General features: G+C 42.7%; 2 protein-coding genes across 5 annotated transcripts; one reads left to right on the top strand and one right to left on the bottom strand.

The window, feature by feature from the left end:
- Positions 1 to 242: 242 nt before the first annotated feature.
- Positions 243 to 20,469, top strand: LRRC34 (leucine rich repeat containing 34). 4 transcript variants are annotated; one of them, XM_068691569.1, is made up of 11 exons: positions 243 to 379; positions 9,966 to 10,088; positions 10,966 to 11,090; positions 11,289 to 11,353; positions 12,117 to 12,200; positions 13,709 to 13,837; positions 15,191 to 15,286; positions 16,913 to 17,067; positions 17,162 to 17,317; positions 18,717 to 18,843; positions 19,112 to 20,469. In XM_068691569.1, exons 1-11 carry the CDS (start codon positions 345 to 347, stop codon positions 19,313 to 19,315), a joined length of 1,299 nt encoding a protein of 432 aa, XP_068547670.1. In that variant the 5' UTR covers positions 243 to 344; the 3' UTR covers positions 19,316 to 20,469. The 4 variants fall into 4 exon arrangements, with proteins under 4 accessions (XP_068547670.1, XP_068547672.1, XP_068547671.1 ...); XM_068691570.1 differs by lacking the exon at positions 243 to 379 and adding an exon at positions 8,724 to 9,285; XM_068691571.1 differs by lacking the exon at positions 9,966 to 10,088 and having other exon boundaries at positions 244 to 379.
- On the bottom strand, positions 3,106 to 8,739 carry LRRIQ4 (leucine rich repeats and IQ motif containing 4). Its single transcript, XM_068691573.1, has 5 exons — positions 6,966 to 8,739; positions 5,908 to 6,081; positions 5,440 to 5,578; positions 4,589 to 4,860; positions 3,106 to 3,603 (listed from the first exon to the last, which is right to left on the bottom strand). Exons 1-5 carry the CDS (start codon positions 8,100 to 8,102, stop codon positions 3,457 to 3,459), a joined length of 1,869 nt encoding a protein of 622 aa, XP_068547674.1. The 5' UTR covers positions 8,103 to 8,739; the 3' UTR covers positions 3,106 to 3,456.

Genomic DNA, 20,469 nt, shown 5'->3' with positions numbered 1-20,469 from the left:
ATGGCAAAAGAGCAATGAGGATTTCAGATAGACACACTGCAGGCTTGCCAGTGGAAGGAAGTGGCTGGGGTATGCACTGATGCAGACAGATGGGCAGTGTGCTTATGGCCTCATGCCTATAACAAAAATGCCTCTAATGTAAAGATACTTGAAACCTCTGTGTTTTAAAATTTGGTTTCTTCTTCCCCCAAACGTCTGCCCCTTTGGGAATGCTTTAAAGCTACATAATTGTTGGGATGCTTTCCAAATCTCACAGCTCAGGATTATATATCAGTCCAGTAAGAAGAATGCAGACGGAGCTGTTCTGCCTCTGCTCCGGCCCTCGATGCCATCTGATAGTGTAGATGAGTTCTGCATACAGAATCAGCGTGAAATCAAGGTAAGAAACGGTTGATTGGTGTCTTTGCAAGCCTTGGGCAAAGAAAATGCTGCAGAAGGTTAGATCAGATATGTTCTGCTATTTTAGTAAGGATTTGGAATACAGAGTAATTCGTAAGCATTCTGGGTTAGGCTATGAAGAAATTTCAGGATACTTCAGATGCTCCTTCACATCCTGAGGTGTTCCATCTTTAACTGGGTTGAGCTCCCTGCACTGAACATTTTATGACATGCAGCACAAAATCAGACCTCGAGATTGAGGATTCTGATCCCACATTTATCAAAGCCAGTAGGAGTTCTTGGAGTGCCTTCATGCTCTCTGCATTCAGGATTAATCCATTCAGGATTAATCCATTAGCACATTGTGACATAAAATGTGTTCTTTCTCTTACCCTAAACATGGAGGAAACCAAGCCAGGGAAGCAAAGGCTATTATTAAAAGCCACAGGGCAGCTTCTAAGTAGGAGCAGAGCATCCTCCTTTACACCCAAACCTGTTAGAAAAATCACTAACTTGGATCCATACAAGTGGCTCCTGTTTTTACGTTTGATAATTTCTTATTTGGCATTTATTGCCAAATATTGTACCTATTTACACAGAACCAAATTCTGGCATACTGACTTGTGTCATGGAGCCTGTTAACTCACGCATGAGCTCAAAGTCTGCAGTGGGATTATTCATTGGTAAGGTATTTTAGGAAGTAAAGATATTGGATCTGCCCACTGAGTGAGGAGTCTTAGAGAAATCCTGAGGCAGCTTGAGGGATAAAGTACTGCTCAATTAGCCCTGAGTATGTCTACATGCTGCAGCAGTCTCCTGGAGGAGAGGCACAACAGGACCGTTCACTGGCACTTTCCTAACTTGCAAGGACCCCTCAGCAATTCCTCCCATGCAGAGGCAGGTCAATATTCAGCTTTCATCCTGGGTGACCCTTCCAACACCAACTTCTGGCTGGTCAGGGCTATAACAGCAGCTAAACAGGTTGTGCTGATACCCCTTTGTTGTTTAATCCATGATTTCACACAAGGGTCTCCCTGGACTTCCTGGTTGCATTTTCAGTTTCACTGAGAAGTGCACTTGGCTCCCCCAGCTCTGAGGACTGTGAGATGAACCGGAGTGTTGTGGTCAGAGGTAATAGGGAATTGCTGCAAAATAGGATCAGCTGCAGGTATGTTCAACCTCGGAAATGAAGCAAAGAGCCCCTATTCTATATAGGGCTAATGAGGGAGTCTTTCAGTCACTCAGGCCAGGAGAATTATTTTCATGTGGAAATATTATCACCTCTGTTTAACACCAGCATACCCAAACTCTTAATCACTTCTCTTCCTGTGGCTTTCCCTGTCAAATCTGCCTTTGGTCCAACTGGGAAAATGATTCTGTTCTTTGGGAATCTCTGTGAATCTCTCCTCTCTCACTTGAACCTCTCCATCTAATTCAGACTGTGGTGGGCCTCACTGCTGTGCTATACTTGGGTTCCTCATTCTCAGCTCCAGGGCACAGTGCAGACTCACTGTTAGTAACCTCTCCACTTGCTTGTTTGGATCCCCTTCTCTGTCCTTCACTCTTTCACGATTCTGTCGTGCCTATTCTACCACTAAAAAGCTTTTATTAAATCCCTTCTATTATCCTGTCTATCTGCCAGTCTTCCTGGAAATCTCTCTTCCATTGTTTTCCTCCTCAGCAGTCTCTGAATCACACTTTTCTCTGTGCCTCTTCACCTTCACTTAAGGTGAAAAAATTCCCTAAGACACCTCCAGACAGTCTAAACATCATCGATTACCTAGTAAGATGGAAAACCAAAACTGAGCAATCCCACTTTTCTGCACTTAAAAGTCCCCGGTTCTCTCCTGCCAGCAAGCATATTACCGAGATTTCAGTATCAACAGGTTCAAGAGCCAAACAGCAGTGAGATCCATACCCTGGATGCAGATGTAGCCACAGCACTCAGAAGAGCAGGACCTGGAGCAGAGCTCTGGGAAGAGCTGAGTCTCAGTGACCCTGCCTTCACCACCTCCTTCAGGGTGCCACCAACTTCTCTTTCTCTGAGGCAACGCAGGCACAGGGAGGGAGAGGACTGAAGGTCTGACCTGCCAATGAAACTAATTAGGTTTCTGCTCCCACCCGCTCCTGCAGTTTGGGTCTGCACCGTGGCTGCTCCTAGCTCAGCTCTGTGCTGAATGGATGTTGCAGACGGAAATCTGTAGGGATGCGAAGAGTGACTGACTGAGCAAAGAGTAAAAACTAGACAGAGTGGATGTCTGACAGGTCACTGGTAGTCCTAGCAAGTGCTGTGGAGAGGTATGTTTGCATATAAATTCGGCATGCTAGAATCACTGCAGAATACTGCATTCTGCAAGCTCACTGTTTTCACATAAACACGTTGTACACAGGCATTTTGCAAACTGTCACCAAGCTATCTCAGGGATGAGCTATAAAGCTCAGGATTTGACAGCTTGCAGTCATTCAAGATACTATAACTACAGCGTGTCAAAATGTTAGGGAACATTATTGCAAAAGTGTAGAAATGCTTTTAAAACAGCTCTTTATCCTCTTTCAAGGTACTGCAGACTGTGGTGGAAGTGTGTGTGTGTTCTGGCTGCCTGGAATCCTGCTCCATATTTCCAAACAAGATTTTGATAATTTATGAATGCAAAAGTCATCAAATAGCTGCTAGTATGCAGGGCTACAATTATTGTTTTATTCTAGGTAGGATGTACCTCACTGACTAGAAAATAGGTTTCTCAGTATTGGATGTACAATCCTTTGGAATTCAGAACAATGAACACTTCATTGCACCAGATTCCTGCAGATTAGATTAATTTCCAGTTAATCATCTGCCCCTATGCTTTGAGATAATGTATTCAGAATATTTCAGCAGATTTGATATCTCCAGATTCAGCTGGAGCAAATGATGACAAAAGAACTAAAACAAGCCTCAGAAAACAAAACAAAAGTTTTCATTGTAACACTCACTCCTTGAAATGCTTTAATACTACTGCTTGTCTCCTACTCACTTATCTCTGCTCACGTTTGCTCTTCTTGTAAATGAGAAGTTCTGTTCCAGTGACTGCACAAAGATCATTTTTTGGTGTTTGCTTTTTTCCCAGGTTTCTGTTTTCCCTTTTCTTTTCCTTTCTTTTCCTTTTTTGTGTCTGCTAGACTCTTCAGTGTCAACAGAGGTCCAATCCCCTTCTTGGTCATCAACCCTTGCCACAGATTTTTGATCTCAAAAAGAGAGAACAGTCTGGTTACCTTGCGGAAAAGGGTAAAAGCAAACAGTTGTGTGGAGCAGTATTACTGCTGGTTATTCTTGATACAAAAAGCTTGACACACCGTGGTCTCCAAACCAACTCTTATTCTGCATTCAACCACATTGTTTGCAGCTTGACTGACAGCCACCTGACTTCTTTTATTGTGTTACTTTTTCAAGAGGAATTCCTCACCAGGGAGGACACTAACACTGCTGTCCTCCAGACTCTCTGAGTGGGAAATGACTATGTCTACACATTTTTAAATGCCATCACTTAGTTCAGAAGAGAAGTTTGGGAGAAACACATTAATTCGTGAAGAAATAGCAGACACTACAGAAGGAGAGGAAGAATTTTAGTTTCAGAAGAATCAAAGGCTGAGCGTTTGCCCTTCCTTCCTTCTTGCCTCATACTTTTTTCTGAGTTAATTCATTCCATGGCCCATTGGGTGGTAAAAACTGCTCTTCCTTTGGGGGGAAAAAAGAAAGAAATTAACAAAAATACCCCTCACACAAAAAAATGTTTTGTTCAATGTGCCAGCAACTGCAACTTTCTACAGTCAAAGCACAGTCAACAAGAGTGGCAGATAGATTTGTCTCTACACAGTGTCTTGACTTAGAGGACCTGACTTGTTTTTAGGGGCAGTAACCATTCCCCTGTCACTGCCCAAGCTCCATTGCGAGTTCCAAGGGCCGCACTGCTGACTGTGACCTGGTGGGGCACTGACAACCTTCTGCTACATTTCTGCCAGCTGCCCAGTGCTCTATTTCCTGGTAGTTCCCCGTGCTTTACCTTAACATGACCAGTTTTAGAAGTATGGCTCCACAGTAGCTGATGCAAACAATGTTTTAAGGTGTTTTTGATATTGCACAGAGTGCTCTGTAGGTTGTTCTACAAACTATCTGATTACTAAACCCGCTGCTGTGTGTGTGCATTTGCGGTTGCTTTCTTAACACAGGTACCTTCACGGCCATGGCTTTTTTACGCTTTTTTTCCTGTAAGTACTCCAAGATAGCAGATGTCCCCTGGCAGCACACTTCGATCGGAGGGTCTGTCATAGGGTTCCCGTCCACAAGGATCACCTCCAGCTGCTGCAGGCTGGCCAAATCCTCGGGCAGCTGGGACAGCTGATTGTCCTGAAGGAGCAGTTTCTGCAAACCTGAATGCACAAAAGCAGAGAGCTGCAACACAAAGAACAGGAATGACGTGGAAGGCAGGGATTCCTGCCTGCTCCCTGTGAACAGCATATTGGTGAGGCCCGAACAATTCAGTCTGTGTAGGGTAAGAGTTTGTGTATTGAAAATTCAGAGTGCCTCTCCAAGAGTGGAGGGATGGGACTGGGACTCTCCTAGCAATGCACTAACTTGGCTGGGTGAAGACTTTCACCTGGCAGGCTGGTGGCCAAATCCAGCTTTCAGAAGTCCTGCTAAGTGGTGCACCAGCAGTGTTAGTGAACTGGGGAAGTTGGGAAGACTGGGCTGGGGAGTGACCCCAGAAAGCAGGTTCCTCACCACTGCCCTGGGGTCACTGGTGCTGACCCATCAGGTCTTCTCCCATCAGAGGTCTGCTTGGAGCTTGGAGACACCCCGTCCCTGGGCTCCTGGGGTTGGGGAGGGTCACCAGGAAGGACCTCCTGTCCACTTGGCTTGGGCACAGCACTTCCCTCACCCTTCCACCTCTTAGCCTCTGTCCGTTTTGGCCCTTACAATTACTGGACGAGCACTGCACAATGCACTGCGTTCCTCCTCTCCCTCCTAACCCCGGGATGCTTACTGGTATCTGTGTCATTAGGGCCACAAACACAATTTTTCACCTTGTAGCTGGCATACAGACTCTGGGAGCTCCTTAAGGAGGTTGTTGTGACAGTCAAGTATTTTCAAGTGGGTCAACGAGCCGACCTCTGGGGGCAGGTATTCCAGATAGTTATTCTCCATATACAGTTCTTTCAGATTCTGGAAAATACATGCATATAACTTTTCAGAACTGAAGGATTTTTCCTTAACTTGCTTTATAATTAATATGCAGAGAACATCAATAAGTGCAGAAGTGAGGTTTAAAAGCTTAGACACTATTGGGATAACTACCAGATAGAGAGAGAGAGTGCATGAGTTTTAAACACTGAGTATTGATATTCTTCCCATTTTAACAGCCCTGGCCTGATGCTGTACCATGTACCTAAAGAGATCAGGAGAACTTTCAGCCTTGCATTTGGGAGCAGCTGAAGCCCACAAAAGTGCCAGGCCACAGCAACAAAAGATCTTTCCCCTTCTGTTGCTCCTACCTGCAATTTGATGATGTCTCCTGGCAGACTTGTGAATTTAATTCCTTTATTTTGTCCCAGGTATAACCTCTCTAATGATTCCAGGAGAAAGATTTCCATTGGAAAGATACTGAACTGGTTTTCAGACAGGCTAAGGCATTTTAAATTTGTCAATTCTTGTATTTCCACTGGTATCTAGACAGTTGTCAAAAAAAAAAAAAAAAAAAAAAAAAAGAAAAGAATACATTAAGTCACTTATGCAGTAGTCTTAGTGATTTTATTTTTAGGGGAAAATTTCTAGGAAAAAGTTGTGGGGCTGCACTACTGTTGATTATTTCCTCTGCTGTAGAGATTTCTTATGGGGTTGATTTTCTTCTTAGCAGAAACATTTGTCTGCTTCTTCACCTCCTTTTGTATGCTCAGTGCAGGGGAGAGTCATTAAATGGATCAACTCTGAAAGCGATTCTTTTGCATGAATTACTACTTCTGTAAATGTAACCCAAAAGAAGAAAATTGCACTGATGGAAATCTCATTGGAAGAAGGAGTTGCATTTACTTAAAAAAGGGAGATGTATTCTCAGACCTAAAACCGAGCATGTCATGCTTATAATTGCACCATTTAGAGTACGTAACTGTTCTTTATCAAACAAACAGCAAAAAGTTAACAATGTTAAAGGCATTAACAATATCACATCCATCTTAAAGTTGCCCTCTGCTCTGGTTCAGTTTGTGATGCTTTGGTTCTACACAAGTGCAGGTCTTTATTTTCCCATATGTGCAGAAAAAAGATGAAAAAAAAAAAAAAAAAAAAAAGAAAGAAAGAAGCAATCCCTTCCCTCCAGTCACTATTTCATCTTTACTATTCCACACAAAGGTCAGTGCTTCTACATTCTTGCTTCTCTTTCCCTGTCTGAATACTCGGATGTCAATAATAATGAGTTACCTACGCTCAGGTGTGTGCCAGGTGGAACACATCTCACTTTAGTAGAGAAAGGTGGGACTCAGCTGAAATGAAGAACTTAGACTTTGCAAAATGGGGTGTCTCAATAAAATAAAAACAGAAACAAAGAAATAAATACCTCCTGTATTTGATTGTCATCCAGAGCCAATACTTCCAGGCTTTTCATAGTGCATATTCCTTTAGGAATTTCATCAAAGCAATTTTCAGTCAGATCTAGCACCCTGACATTGGTTAATCTGGTGAAGGAGATGGGTACTTTGTGCAGTCCAGTGTTCCTCAGATAAACACGGGAAAGCGATGTCCAGAAGCGCGTCTGGTATGGGAACTTCTTCAGGCTGTTACCAGACAATTTGAGATCTACCATTTCTGTGAGCTTCTTCAAACCTCGGGGAAGCTTGCGCAGGAGATTGTAAGACAGATCCAGCACAGCCAACTTCTGGCAGTATTGCAGTGTAGGAGGAATGGAGGATAACTTATTAAAAGCTAAAAATAGCTTAACTAAGTTTGTCAACAAACCTACCTCTTGCGGGATGAGACTGATTAGATTTTCTTCCAGATCTATTATTTCTAAGATAGCAATCTGACAAACCTCAACAGGGAAAATTTTGAATCTATTTTTTTTGAGGTAAATTTCCTTGAGTTTTGTCAGGTTCGCTATTTCTTTAGGCAGACACTGTAGGTTGTTATCAGAAAGGCCAAGCAGTTCAACATGGTGGAGGTAGTTGCAGATCTGCACTGGGATTTCCCGCAAGTTTGTTTTGTAGAGCCTGAGCTGACGAAGGGACTGCAAGTTGCTGATAACCAGCAGCGAACTGTAAGAGAGGGGATTGTTACTTAAATCTAAGCTCAGAAGACGTTTCAGCTCCCCCAGTTCTTCACATATGTCCTGTATGTGATTCTGATTCAAGTAGAGAACCTTCATGTTCCTCAGGCGATTTATGGCTTTGGGGATGCTCACAATTAGGTTCTTTTCTACGTGCAGCTCCTCCAGATGCTCTAGACTGAAGACCTCTGGTGAAATGGTTTGCAGTTGCTTATTGGCCAAATCAATAAAAAATATCCTGTCTGTGATGTATGGGGGAAAAAGAGCTTCATTCTCCAGAGCTTCATTCTCTGGAGCTTTGTTCTCCGGAGCTTCATTCTCTGTTATTTCTTGTGCAGTCTGAACAAGGTCATCCTCAGAGCAGACAGGTTCATCTTTAGGGTAATGAATGTCCCTTGTGCTGGCATCCACGCTCTCCTGAGACTCAACCATCTGTGCTCCTTATTTTTAATTTCAGAAGAGAAAAAAAAAAAAAAAATCGGCAGTACTCAAACACCTTCTTGCACTAAATAAAGACTGGAAGAATTTAGCATTTAGGGACAGGTTCTGATCATGGCTGTACCACTCCAAAAAACCTGCTTCCATGCCTTGACATGGAGGGGATGTGTGTACAGCAGGACTGTGACTTGGAACCCAGCGTCCCGACGTGCCCCAACAGGGGGATCAGAGGGTGACCTTTGTGAAGTCAGTGGGGCTGGAGGAAGCATCTTCCTTGGTTCTTAATTTAAAAGTGCTGAGTTCTGTCTTCAGCTATGCTGACTGTAAAGCTGACAAGAGCCTTCCTATAAAAAGGTGGTACCTTCTTTTATAACACTCAGTAGTTTCTGAGCTGGAGAGACACCGGTAAGCCTGCTATCTGATAACCTTTAAATTGCAGTATTTGGACTGTGAAAGAGTAAGGAGGTGGAAAGGAGCAACCACCTGGCTGACTGTGTCTACAGGAGTGGGTGGAGGACACCTTTTGGCTGACATTTAAGACAAGCTGAAAGAGAGGAGGGGAAGGCTGAAGTCAGGAGGCAGCCATCAGTCACCTCCTACCTGAGGCCCTTCATGTTCCCCCAGGTGCTTTCCCCAGGTCACCAGAACAAGGAGAAAGAACTGAAACAACGAGGTGGGGGAGACCCACTCTAAGCTTTGCAGTTTCACGCAGCCATGGTATAAGGGCATTTTCTTTTTTATTAGTTCTGAATTCAGCGTTCTGGAGTGAGCCCTGCATCTTGTGTGGTGAGGAGAGAGTGTGATCCCAGCCCAGCCCTGGGTTTTATGGGGGTCAGAGGAAGGCTCTCCTCAGTGGAAAGGAGGGGCTGGGGCACCTCCCAAGTAACTGCTAATCCCCATAGCTACGCTAACTCGTGCCAAGGCTCCTAGGAGGACACGGGCATGCCACTGACTAACATATTCTGGGGCTAAGCGAGCCTGGTGTGACGGGCAGTGTGTGACGGTGACGCTGCCCCTGCCCGGCCTTCAGACCTCTCCCTTCTGGGCTGGGACCGCTGCCAGAGCCCTGAGGGGACACCGGAGGCTGCGGCCTCCTCCTGCGCCTCTCACCCACGGGCAGGCTGAGGCTGCCCCCCGAAAAGCGGGCACGGACGCTCCCTTGGATATTGGCTGTGTGGTAACGGGCCCAGCCCACGGCGCGGGTGTGCACGGGGAGGGTGCTGAGGAGCCGGGAGCAATGGCGGGCCCTGGGAAGCAGCGGCCATGGGGATGTGCTTGCTGTGGTGCTTGGTGTGAGCCTGCTGTTCAGGTGGCACACCCGAGCCGAAAGGTGCCTCCTGTAGCTGCCACGTGCACCCCAGGCCCCTTTCAAAGCTGCAGCTTTTGTATCCAGATCCCAAGACACTGGGGGCAGGAGGGCAGTTTGCTCGGGGCCTTGCAGCTTTGCTGCTCTCACTGAGGCTGAGACTCCTCCCAAAGCTTCCCACCTTCAGTCCTCTTTTGGGCTGATTGTCTCAGGTAACGGCAACACGGTGGATTAGATTTAGTCACAAACTGCAGGAAACAGTCCTTTTTACAAGGAGAAGGGATCTATCTATATGAATATTATATCTAAAGGCTCAGATCCTCTGTGGTGGCAGATCAGGAATATATACACAATTCCACATTTTTTTTCCTTTTTTCCCCCCTCCGTCTGTATCTATCTGTTATCCCTGTATAACATTTGAATAATGGTAACCCTTTTCAGCCCAAGCCCATTTTTATTGTTATATATCTCCCAGCACAACAGAACTTGCGTCCATGGAGATGTTGCTAGGCTGCTGTAACGATGCAATAACAGTTTGTTTTATTTTCAAGCACTGTCATGTCAGTTCTTCCAGACCTTCACCAGCAGTATTTGCAGGCTTGCCAAAACCTGAGCCAACCTGAAAACCCTTTCATTGCTCGTGTGCTTCAAGAAGCTGATAAAAGTGATAACATGTAAGGAAACAACAAACAGCATTTTTCAGATTCTTCTGAACTCCTTAAACAAGAAGCGGGACAAGGAATTGAACAGTGAGAAAGTTTATGCAGTTTCAGGCTTAAACACAGATCACGCTTAGCATTTACTGCAGAAGTTTTGGTTTGACTCATCTTGAAATCATATTTCAGAAGTTTGTAGCTGTATATCCCTTCTGGACAGCTTTACAAGCAGTAAAATCAAAGGTGAAACGGGTACAGAATGGTGACTTTACATCCCTTAAGGAAGCCAAACCCAGTGTCTATAGTCATTCTAACTCCATTGCATCTTGCTCCTGTTTAAAAAGCTTCAGCTGCATCCAGTTAGCTTCCAGCTGGTAATGCTTTCCTGAACTGTCTCTGAGGCCTGACAAGGTATTAACCACCCAAACTGTCTCTCCTTGCATGGCAAAATAGGGCTTCCTTTCGTGGGTGCTCCTAGGAGCAGGATTAATTATCATTTGGAGAGAGAACCCAAGAGAAGACAGGGTAAGGTAGTGGTTTGTGTTAGTTTTTTATTTTGGGGGTGGGATAGAGTAGATAAAAGAAAGGTAGCAAGGAGATGATAAGGTAACCTCCAGGACAGTTTCTTTATTTTTATTTGCCCTCCCCTCATCTTGCTGTTTCCTGCTCTCTGTGTATGTGTGGTCTTGCAGCAACGCAGTGTCTTGAGAGTATCAAAATGGATAGAGCTTAGGTACAGGGTGAATCATACTGTCTGTTATGGCATTACCACAGTTAGCTACAGCAGCAAGAGCACAAGTAAGGTCTCACATAGATACATTTCTTATATGGAGAGAGAATTCATTTTTCTGTATCACTTTCCCTCTCACGATGTTCTTACATTTTTGTGTTACAGGAAACAGATAAAAGGGATCACATTAAAAATAGCTGGAAATAATCATTTAGTGCCTGTGCAGAGAGTTACAGATGAAGATCTTCAAGTTCTTGCCTTTGTCTTACACAGCTCTATATTTGTCACAGGTGAGTTTTTTCTTTCTGTGTTTGATGTGCTAATATTGTGGTGGTTCAACATCAATGGGCAGCTAAACATCATATAAAAAAATAAGAAACATAAAACATAAGCAGTCTTGACTTCAGCCTTAGTTCATCTTTGTTTCTTTTTGTTCATAGATCAATTAATTGTAGGTATACATTTGTCTCATTCTTCATCTTTTTCAGGTTTGGATCTTAGGTATAATGTATTGACTGATGTTGGAGCAAAGCACATGGCAACACTCCTCCAGGTGCCAAAATGATGTTTATGTTTCAGCAATATGATTTATTTGGCTATGTTAATATTTCTGTGATGTATTTGAGACAAGAATGCATTGGTTTGGCAGAATTCCACTGATTTTGACGTTTGTATCCAAATCCATCCCACTAGAATCTCAGATTGCATTCTCTGGGGGAGATTTTTAATTTCTGAGAGCAAAAGAGTTTGATATTTATCTAGGGTGCCGTGAAGAATGAATGGTGGAATAAACCAGAAGGCTTTTAGGCTTACATTCAATTAAACAAAGGATGTAATGATAGCGTCAAGTGTGCCAGGGACTTTGTTTCAGATACTTTATCCTTTCTATTAGCCTTTCTGTGGTTCTAAACATAGGAACCTTTAACGCTTCCTTTCCGTCATTGTTAGCACTTGAAATACAGACTGAAAGTGGTGAGTTTCCACTCTGTGCCTGTATTTCTAGAGCTCAGGGGAGTGCCTTCAAGTTCACAAAGTACCTGGAGGTCTACATGTGAGCTTAACCACCTGCCTTGTTTGGTCATATGGGTTCCTAGGTGGCTATTGTAAGCCCCATGAGGATTTAAACACTGCTTGTTTTTCTCTCTCCCTCATTCGATGCACTTTAGTATTCTCAAACCACTTCTCCAAATCAGGTTCTGTCTATAAAGTGCAGGATGGAGGTTGTAGGTATGTGTATGACACATCTCCTTTTTTGAAAAGTTCGGGCATGCTTTAGAAAAGAAGTCTCATTGCTTTCTGCTGTATTTGTTCCTAAGGAAAACTCAACTCTGCGGTACCTTAACCTGATGTTTAATGATATTGGCACAAGTGGAGCAGAGCTGATAGCGAAAGCCCTCCATGTGAGTATTAGTCTGAGAGATTTTAGACGTTGGCATCCACTTTGATATTTTCTTGCTTTTGATGAACAGTACTAGTTGTCCTGCCAACATCAAAGTTGGCTGAAAGGGCCCTCTGTCTTCAGCCCATTCAGCATTTTGCTGTAACACAGGGATTGCTTGTTTTCCCAAGGCAGCCTTCAGAAATCAGATTTCACGCAAGAGAAAGTTGCGCTGTGCTGCCATTAATACTTAATTATCACAACTATTGCTCTGGATTTTTGTGTGAAAAATGCTGTGCTATGCTCCAAGTTGTGTAATGCCATCAATATTTTCCTTTGAGCTTTTTTCTCTTTAATTATTTTTGTATTAAGTTTGCCTGTACCTTGATGTCAATGCTTGTCTCAAGTCAAGATGTCTGAGACGTATTTTCAAAGCTTTGCCTCACAGCAACAGCACAAAAACATGTTAGTTGTTTTTAACGTGGTTTCCTAAGGAAGTGAGGCTTGCATGTACAACTCGTGTTTATGAAACAAGGCTCTCATGGGCTCTTTCTTCCTCCTTCATAGTCTTTGAACTAATTTCAACTAAATCTGTGAGGCCTCCACAACACTAAGGTTGTACGGTAGAGCTGTACAACATCGGGCTTGCCAGCATCCCCCAAAGCTATTTGTGCAGCCCCACAGCAGCATTTGCTGAGCTTGTCCTGCAGGCAGGTGGCAGGACCTGACTGGGGCTCCCCATGGGTGAAGGGAGAGGAAAAAGGAAGGAGATGCTGTAGGGAGGCACTGCACTGGGGGAAAGGGGACCAGGGACATGTGGAAGATGTAAAAGCCATATGAAACCAGGCTTCGTTATAACTTGTGCTCACGGAACTACTTGTTTTGTAATCTCTTACTTAATTATAACCTCTGGTAAAGAGTACAGTGATACTGAGGAATTAAAAATAGAAAACTGCTCTGCATTGCACTTAGGACTTCATCCATTTAAAAGGTGTTTTGTATCCATCGAAATTCTATGGAAAGTGGGGGAGAGCTGCTGACTTCTCTCAACCTCTGATCAGAACTTTCCTGCAAGGACTGATGCATTGATTTGACTGTGTAAAAAAAGTCTTACTGAAATTGATTGTCTTTGCTGGGCTTTGATTTCAAAGCCTCTGAGAAACACAAGCAATCTTCTGCTTTCTTAAAGGCACGTTGTATTCTTGTTTAAGTGAGTTTTGGTATAACTTGCATTTCACTTGCCAATGTATGCAGAAATATCTGCCTGGATTATTTTCATGAGTGTGCAGCTTGTGAGCTTGCTTGGGAGAAACAAGTTTTCAATTAATTAAGCTTTGCTTCCAGACTCTTGATGTGCTTCCGTTGTGGAAAGCTTGCGTCAACTGCTTAGTCAGTGTTATCACTTGGGCACAATTCTAGAGGGATGTTTTGTCTGTGTGGCAACTAGCAGAATTCACAGGAAAAAGGACAGTTGTTCAGGTGTTGTTCTTGTCATTTGAAAAGGATTTTTTTTTTTTTTTTTTTGTCTAGAGGAATGAAGCCCTTGTATATTTGAGAATGACTGGAAACAAAATAGGAAACCAAGGTGGAATGTACTTTGCTTCGATGCTACAAATTAATTCCACCTTAGAGAAGTTAGATCTTGGAGACTGTGATCTGGTAAGTAAACCAGTAAAATTATCAGCAGTTAACAAAGTCATCGTATGTGTCAGTGTTACAAAGATCCTGTAGTGCTTGCTTAAAGGAAGTGCCCTCTGTTGCCATTGAGTTTGCATTTTGTGGTGGCTGGAGGTAACACAACATATAACAATGCAATTCGTGCTTAGGAAGGTGTGTTACATAAAGCCCTGAAGTCACAACCAGTGATATATTCGAGTCACTGTCCCTGGGAATTCAGGTGCTTGGTGTTTACATATTCCAGCATTGTTTCTGTTGTTTGTTTGTTATGCTGTCTAAATCCTGTGTGATCCATGCTGAAGAAGGGGGTTCTTCTAAAGTGTGCAGTGCTATAAAGCCCGAAAGCCACCCTTTCCATAGCTCTGTTGCTCCTGTTAGAGCTCAACTCAAAAAGGACTTAGGCATGGCAGTGCTGAATTGAATAGGAAGGCCCCTAATTTGAAAATGAGATGGGCTGCTCTCAGCCTTCTGTTAAAGCTGCTCACTTCTCAGGCTAAGTGTAGGTTGGGCATACAGAGTAAGCTGCACTGTAACGTAACAGTCGTGGCTGTCACCTGGAGGTCAGAAGCAAAACTTTATTATGTTTGTTTCCTGGAATTGCAGAATTTGCTCCCACACTAGAAGGGGGAATACCTTCCAGAAACTGTGGAGGTTATGAATACATAAACAAGGAAAGTGTTGCTGGAGTAAGATTTATTTAAACACTTAGTATGTTTATGCTTGGTAGGAAGCTGACGGAGTTGTTTTAAAATGAAATAGCTTCAGGTGTAGACCAGCCTAATTGGAAAGGAGCAGAAATGTAAGGTAGTGACCAAACCAAGGAAATACAGAAATCCACATTGGCCTGTATTCTAGACGCTGACTGCTCTATACCACATTAATTCACTTTTAGCATGCATTTATCTAGTGGATAAATGTTAGCTAAGACTTTTACTGAAGACCTTGGGGAACGCACACAGGCTATATTTTGCTTCATAAATTGGGGAAAAATGAAGTACGGGATTAATTACATAGACAAAGATCTCGCTGAGATGCATTATTCTTGCTTTTTATTTTCTGACTTGCCAAATTTCCTGGTCATTTGTAGTTCTTAGTTTAATTCCATTCTGTTATTCCACGGGGAGTTGGCATCGGTGCCTGTAAGCACTCGCCTACAGCACTTACATTTCTCCAAGGTACAGGGAGGCAGAAATAACAGTATTTCCAAGCAGAGCCCATTCAGTGTTTTTGATCTTCTGACAATCAATTTTAATAAGTCATGGTAATGTAGTAGCTTGATCTATACATTGGAAAGGTTTATCTAAAGTTTTTTTTGTTTTTGTTTTCCATTTTCAGGGTACGCAGTGTCTGATAGCAATAGCAACAGCCCTGACTCAGAACAAATCAGTCAAAGCGATAAACCTAAATCGTCCTTTACTATACAGCCAAGAGGTATGTTGGTAGACTGCAGTGCCAGCTCAGTCAGAGAGAAGCATAAGTAAAGTCAATGCTGATGTATTTATGGAAATCTAGACTACAGGACTCTGGGTTTTCTTACAAAGTGATGTAATAAGTTTAAAAAAATGAATACATGTAGAGTTCATTATTATTTTTTTCTGCCACAAGTTTTGTGCCCTCCCAAGCCACTCTTGTTTAACTAGGAGGCTAATTTTTTTTTCATCTTAAATGTCTTTCTTGGTATGTACGCCTTTGTTAAACAAAGGGCTGATGGAGATGACTCGGTACTACTGAACTGGGTATTCCTTCCGCTGCCAGCGCATGGAGAGTTTTATGCATCATTCAGCAAACCGAAGAGATAAAAGCTGTTTAGCAGAATCTAAGGGGAAGAACAAAAGGCTGCTTTTTATCTGAGCAGTGTGATACATGGGCAATTGCCAGAGGCTGCAGCCTAAGGAAGAAAGGCATACTTTAACAATATGCCACATTCACTGCGCTGTGTGGTTTCCTTGTTTCACTATGTGAACTTGAAGCTTGAATTTAACAAGTGAATGAACCTCAATGTAAAACCTGTGATGCATCTGCGATCCAAAACAAAGACACAGACCTGCCAAAACAATTGGGTGCTGAAAAGAGAATCAGTAAGGCCCTGTTTGCTGGGGGCAGCACCACAGGCCACTGGATGGGTACTTGCGCAGAGGTGTGGGCTTTCACCTGCAGGCATGCAGCTTCTGTTGCATCCTTTTAGGCTTTCACCTGCAGGCATGCAGCTGCTGTGAATGGCTGCTGGTCCTGCTAAGTCTTGGTCACAGAGCTGTTCCTGCCAGGCTGGCAGCAGTTTTCAGGTGCCTGTGATGTGTACCCCATTTTCCTGATGGCAAGATAATGTAACTAAACTGTCACGATAGCCAGATCTTCTCATATCCCAAAGGTGATTTAAAAAGTTTGAAGAGATTACAGTTATTTCTTTTCTACTAAGAAGTAGAGGGGGGTAAGGGGTTTGATCTGCCCAAGTACAGACTTACAAATAAATTGAAACTATTGAAAGTAAAGGCCTAGTCTGCATCTGTGAGAGTTCCTATTTGCCATTGTTCCAACCTTCAACCCCATCATCTTCTGAGGCCTCTGGATTGCTCCCTTATTTTTGACTCAAAGAATTCACTCGGTTGCTTTTGTAACTAAATGTGACAATTTCAAAATAAATTTACTGTGTCTTACAGTGACAGGGCGTATCTTTCCCCTTAGCAATTCTGTCTCTTTCCATGAAATAAGAGTGTCATGACAAAATGTTTTTGATGTTAGTGAGGGCTGACTCAAACATAGTTTTTTAAAAGCAGTGTCTGGGAGGGAAATTGATCAGCTATCAGGGGCATCAACGTTTGAATCATTATAGTTGTAAGGATGTATATATAGTACTGTAAGTCTGCAAATACTTTTATTTTTTCATCTTTTTTGAGTTCTTGTAATACATTGTTTCCTTGCTATTTTCAATATGAAGTTGTAATATACAAAAAAAGAATGCTACTAATGAAAAAGTTTTGCTATTGTGCATCTCTTACTGAAGCAAGACCACATCTTATTCTAAAATAGAGTTTAATAAAACTTGGTGTGTATTTCTAGGAAGAGACCACAGTCCATGTAGCTTCGATGTTGAAAAATAACTCTTCTCTTGTGGAACTACATTTGTGCAAGCACGAAATTAAAAGATTTGGTGTAGAGCGGCTGTGTGAGGCGTTGTATGAAAACTGCAGTCTGAGATACCTTGATCTTAGCTGGTAAGTTTTACTACATGACATAGCCTTGACTAACATTAGACACTCATTTTCTTAGTGTTTTTTTAAAAATATAAATATACATAATCTCTTTCAGTAATAGGATAACTCGTGATGATGTGAAATTTTTGGGAGAACTACTAAAACGGAACCAAACCCTGGAAATACTAGATCTTAACTCAAACCGAATAGAAGATGACGGAGCCATCTACTTGAGTGAAGCTTTGGCTTTGCACAACAGGACTCTTCAGGCGTTAGTATTCACGTAACTTCCCCCAGGGGCTGCAGGCATAACCATTCAGGGTAAAAGGAGCTCAGTCTTTGCAGTGGCTGAACTGACAGGAAAACTTTGTGTTTTTATGCTACCAGTCAAAACAGAAAAGTCAGGAAGTTCCAAATCTTTTGGTCCAGCTGAGAAGGAAAAAATGTGAGCACCAGATTGTGTGGGATTCATTTGCCTAAGCATAGGTGTCACGGCCGTTTGAGGTGCCCTGAGGCCTGTGAGAGATCTGTAGGATGCTGCAGGGAAGCCACACGGGTTCTTTTGGAGACCTGCAGCTGGATGCTGGGCAAGGCATACTGATGTGTCCTACAAGGCACGAGAGGCTTGTGTTTGGATAACTAAACGAAGCCCCCTGTAGCTTCACATGAATGATAGGAGTAAAATGCCAGGCCGAGAAATGCCATGCGGGCCAAAGTGCTGACACTTCATGTTTGCCTTCTGTGCCTGTACTTGTTTTGTTCATCTTGGGTCCATTGCTGCATAGCCTGATACATGCTTGTTCTTCTATCTTTGGTTTTGGGTTGAAGCTTAGATGGGTTTTGTAGAGGGTCTCAGCATCCTGCATGTGGTTCACAGCTTCTAGTCACTGTAAGGGGATGAGGGAGGCTATGGGATCTGCTTTGTTCTTCTTGCATAGGTCCCTGTGGTGTGCAAGCGTAAACACAACAGCATCTGTAGGGCTTCAGAATTTTCAGATAATCAGATTCCGTGCAGGGATAAGGCTCTATATTTGTTGATTCTGATCTTCAACAGATAAGAAAATCCTCTGTTGAAGTTAGCTTCCGGGTGAACCCAAAAGAGCTGTAATCTCTCCATCAGGGTGTATTTTGTAGCCCGCATTAAACCTTGCCGGCAGGATGTAAAAGCTGATCAAAGGTGTTACCTGAAGCCATTAGTTTTAAGTAGCAGACTGAGGAGGTGGTGGCTGCTAGGTGCCTCTGAAAGCCTTCCAGGTTCGCTAACATAAAAATAACTGCCAGTCCGCAAAGATCAAAGCTTAGCCTGGCTCCGTGCCAAGGCCTGGGCTTCAAAGCAGACTACAGATGAGATGTGGCCACCGCACAATAAGTCACTGACACTGGAGAACTGAAGTGAGCAACCTGGCTGCGCGAGTCACAGAAGTGCCTTGAGAAATAGCACAATTCCATGGCCCAAGCTGCCTCTAGCAACCTGAAGAAGGTTTTATAATAGCACTGGACCTAACACAAATATCTCGCTGCATTTTATTAATATCAAGTATGCAATTTCCATACCCATATAACTATATAAAATCTATAATAATATAACTCAGTAAAAAAAATATTTTTAACTAAGATATAGGAATGGAGTGGTGTGGCACCTTTGCATAACTACTTTCTCTGTTTATTAGGTTATCAGTAGTAAGCAACAATATAAGTGGCAAAGGGCTCGTAGCTCTTTCACAAGCAATGAAAACAAACACGGAACTTTCCTACATTTATATCTGGGGGAACAAACTTGATGACGCCACCTGTATGGTAAGTGGTTGCTTCTGAACTCTTCTGAGGGTTTTCTTTTTTTCTAAACTGGTTTTCACAGTCACTAAAAGACCACAGCACTTGTAAATCAAGACACTTGATTTACTTCTTAAAAAATACTTATAATATGGTGCTACTTGTAGCAAGTCACCTGTCATCAGCATACTGAAATGACCAACTACTTGCCGATTGTGTTATACCTTCTAGATCCTTCCTTGCAGCCAAAGTATTGTATTATATGTCAGATTTTTGTTTTTATTAATGACAGGCATTTTCAGAATTAATCCAGATGGGCCGCTTGAAACCTGATTGTACAGATGTGGAACCCTATGAAGTGGATGGGCACGTTTACCTTGCAGAGCTCTCCCACGGCCTGAAGAAGCATTACTACTGGACACCCAGTTACGGGGAGGTAATGAACAAAGCTGCAAACGCCAGCCTGGCAGTTGGAGCTGTTTCGGAATACTTGTAAGGTAGGAATAGCCTGAAGCCATAAATGCTTGAGGTTTTTCCACCTGGCTTCTAGTGAAATGGATGACATCATACTTACTGCAGGTTGTTTCTTCAGGGTCTCTAGTCTAGGAGGAGTCTAAAAACAGTTGGAAGTGGTATTAGAGATGAGATGTTGAACCAGTAGCCATAAAATTTGTTACTAAATAATACCCAATCTATTAAAAGCCTATTAATATGAAAATGCATTAATTCTGCTAGTCATTTCTGTTGCGCATGCATCTCCTGTAGGGACATGGCTTCGTGGGTGATACTGGTGGTAGAGGGATGGTCGGAGATCTTTTTCAACCTTAATGGTTCTGTGATTCCACGCTTCCCTTGCCTTACTGTAGTTAGATGTAGTTCCATTGCCCTTCCTGGGCTGCAGTCAGGCTTCCCTGTAGCAGGCAGAGCCTGCAGGTTGTGTTGTTTTGTCTCTGCAGGCTGGAGGCCAGCCAGGCAGACGGAACTGATAAAAGCTTCCACCTAGGACTGCCTCTGGGCAGCAGTTTTGCTTGAGAGCAAATCAGATATGTGGTAGAACAAGATTCCTATTGAAGCTAAAAGAGGCTGGAGTAAATGCAGTTGTTGCCACTGCTCTGTACGCTCTCCTTTTACTTAAAAATGGCGTGCTTGTGTTCTTTATCCAGGAGTACTTTTTTTTTTTTTTTAAACCAAGTTAAATGAATTTAAGCTCTTAGCCACAAGAATGCATGAATTTAAAAGCTAGTAAACCTAGTTCACAGATATATAAGTGGCATTTTGATTAACTTGCTGTATGTAGTTCTTAACTTCCAAATGAAAAACACCACTGAACTTGGTGTTATTTCTTCCTGTCTCTTAAACTGAAAGCACTTCCCTCATTATAGCTGTGGCAATTCTGACATATAAATAACACAACATATGCATATAAAGGTAGTTAAAATTTGTTTAATGCTTTGGATACAAGCTGCTTAAAATTTTGGGAATCACTCAGATTGTTTCCTTTTTCCATCCATTCTGCTTATACCTGTAAGAGCACAAATCTTGTCAAGTCTGAACCAAAAAAATGACCCAAATATGAAAGGTTTGCTCAAAGGTTTTCACAAATGCAATTTTCTGCAGATCTAAATGTGCCTGATTTATTAAAAAAAACAA

This window comes from Anas acuta, chromosome 9 (genome assembly GCF_963932015.1).
Source record: "Anas acuta chromosome 9, bAnaAcu1.1, whole genome shotgun sequence".
NCBI lineage: Eukaryota > Metazoa > Chordata > Aves > Anseriformes > Anatidae > Anas > Anas acuta.
Note: the sequence above shows the minus strand (reverse complement) of the source record. Positions and strands in the feature narration are given on the sequence as shown.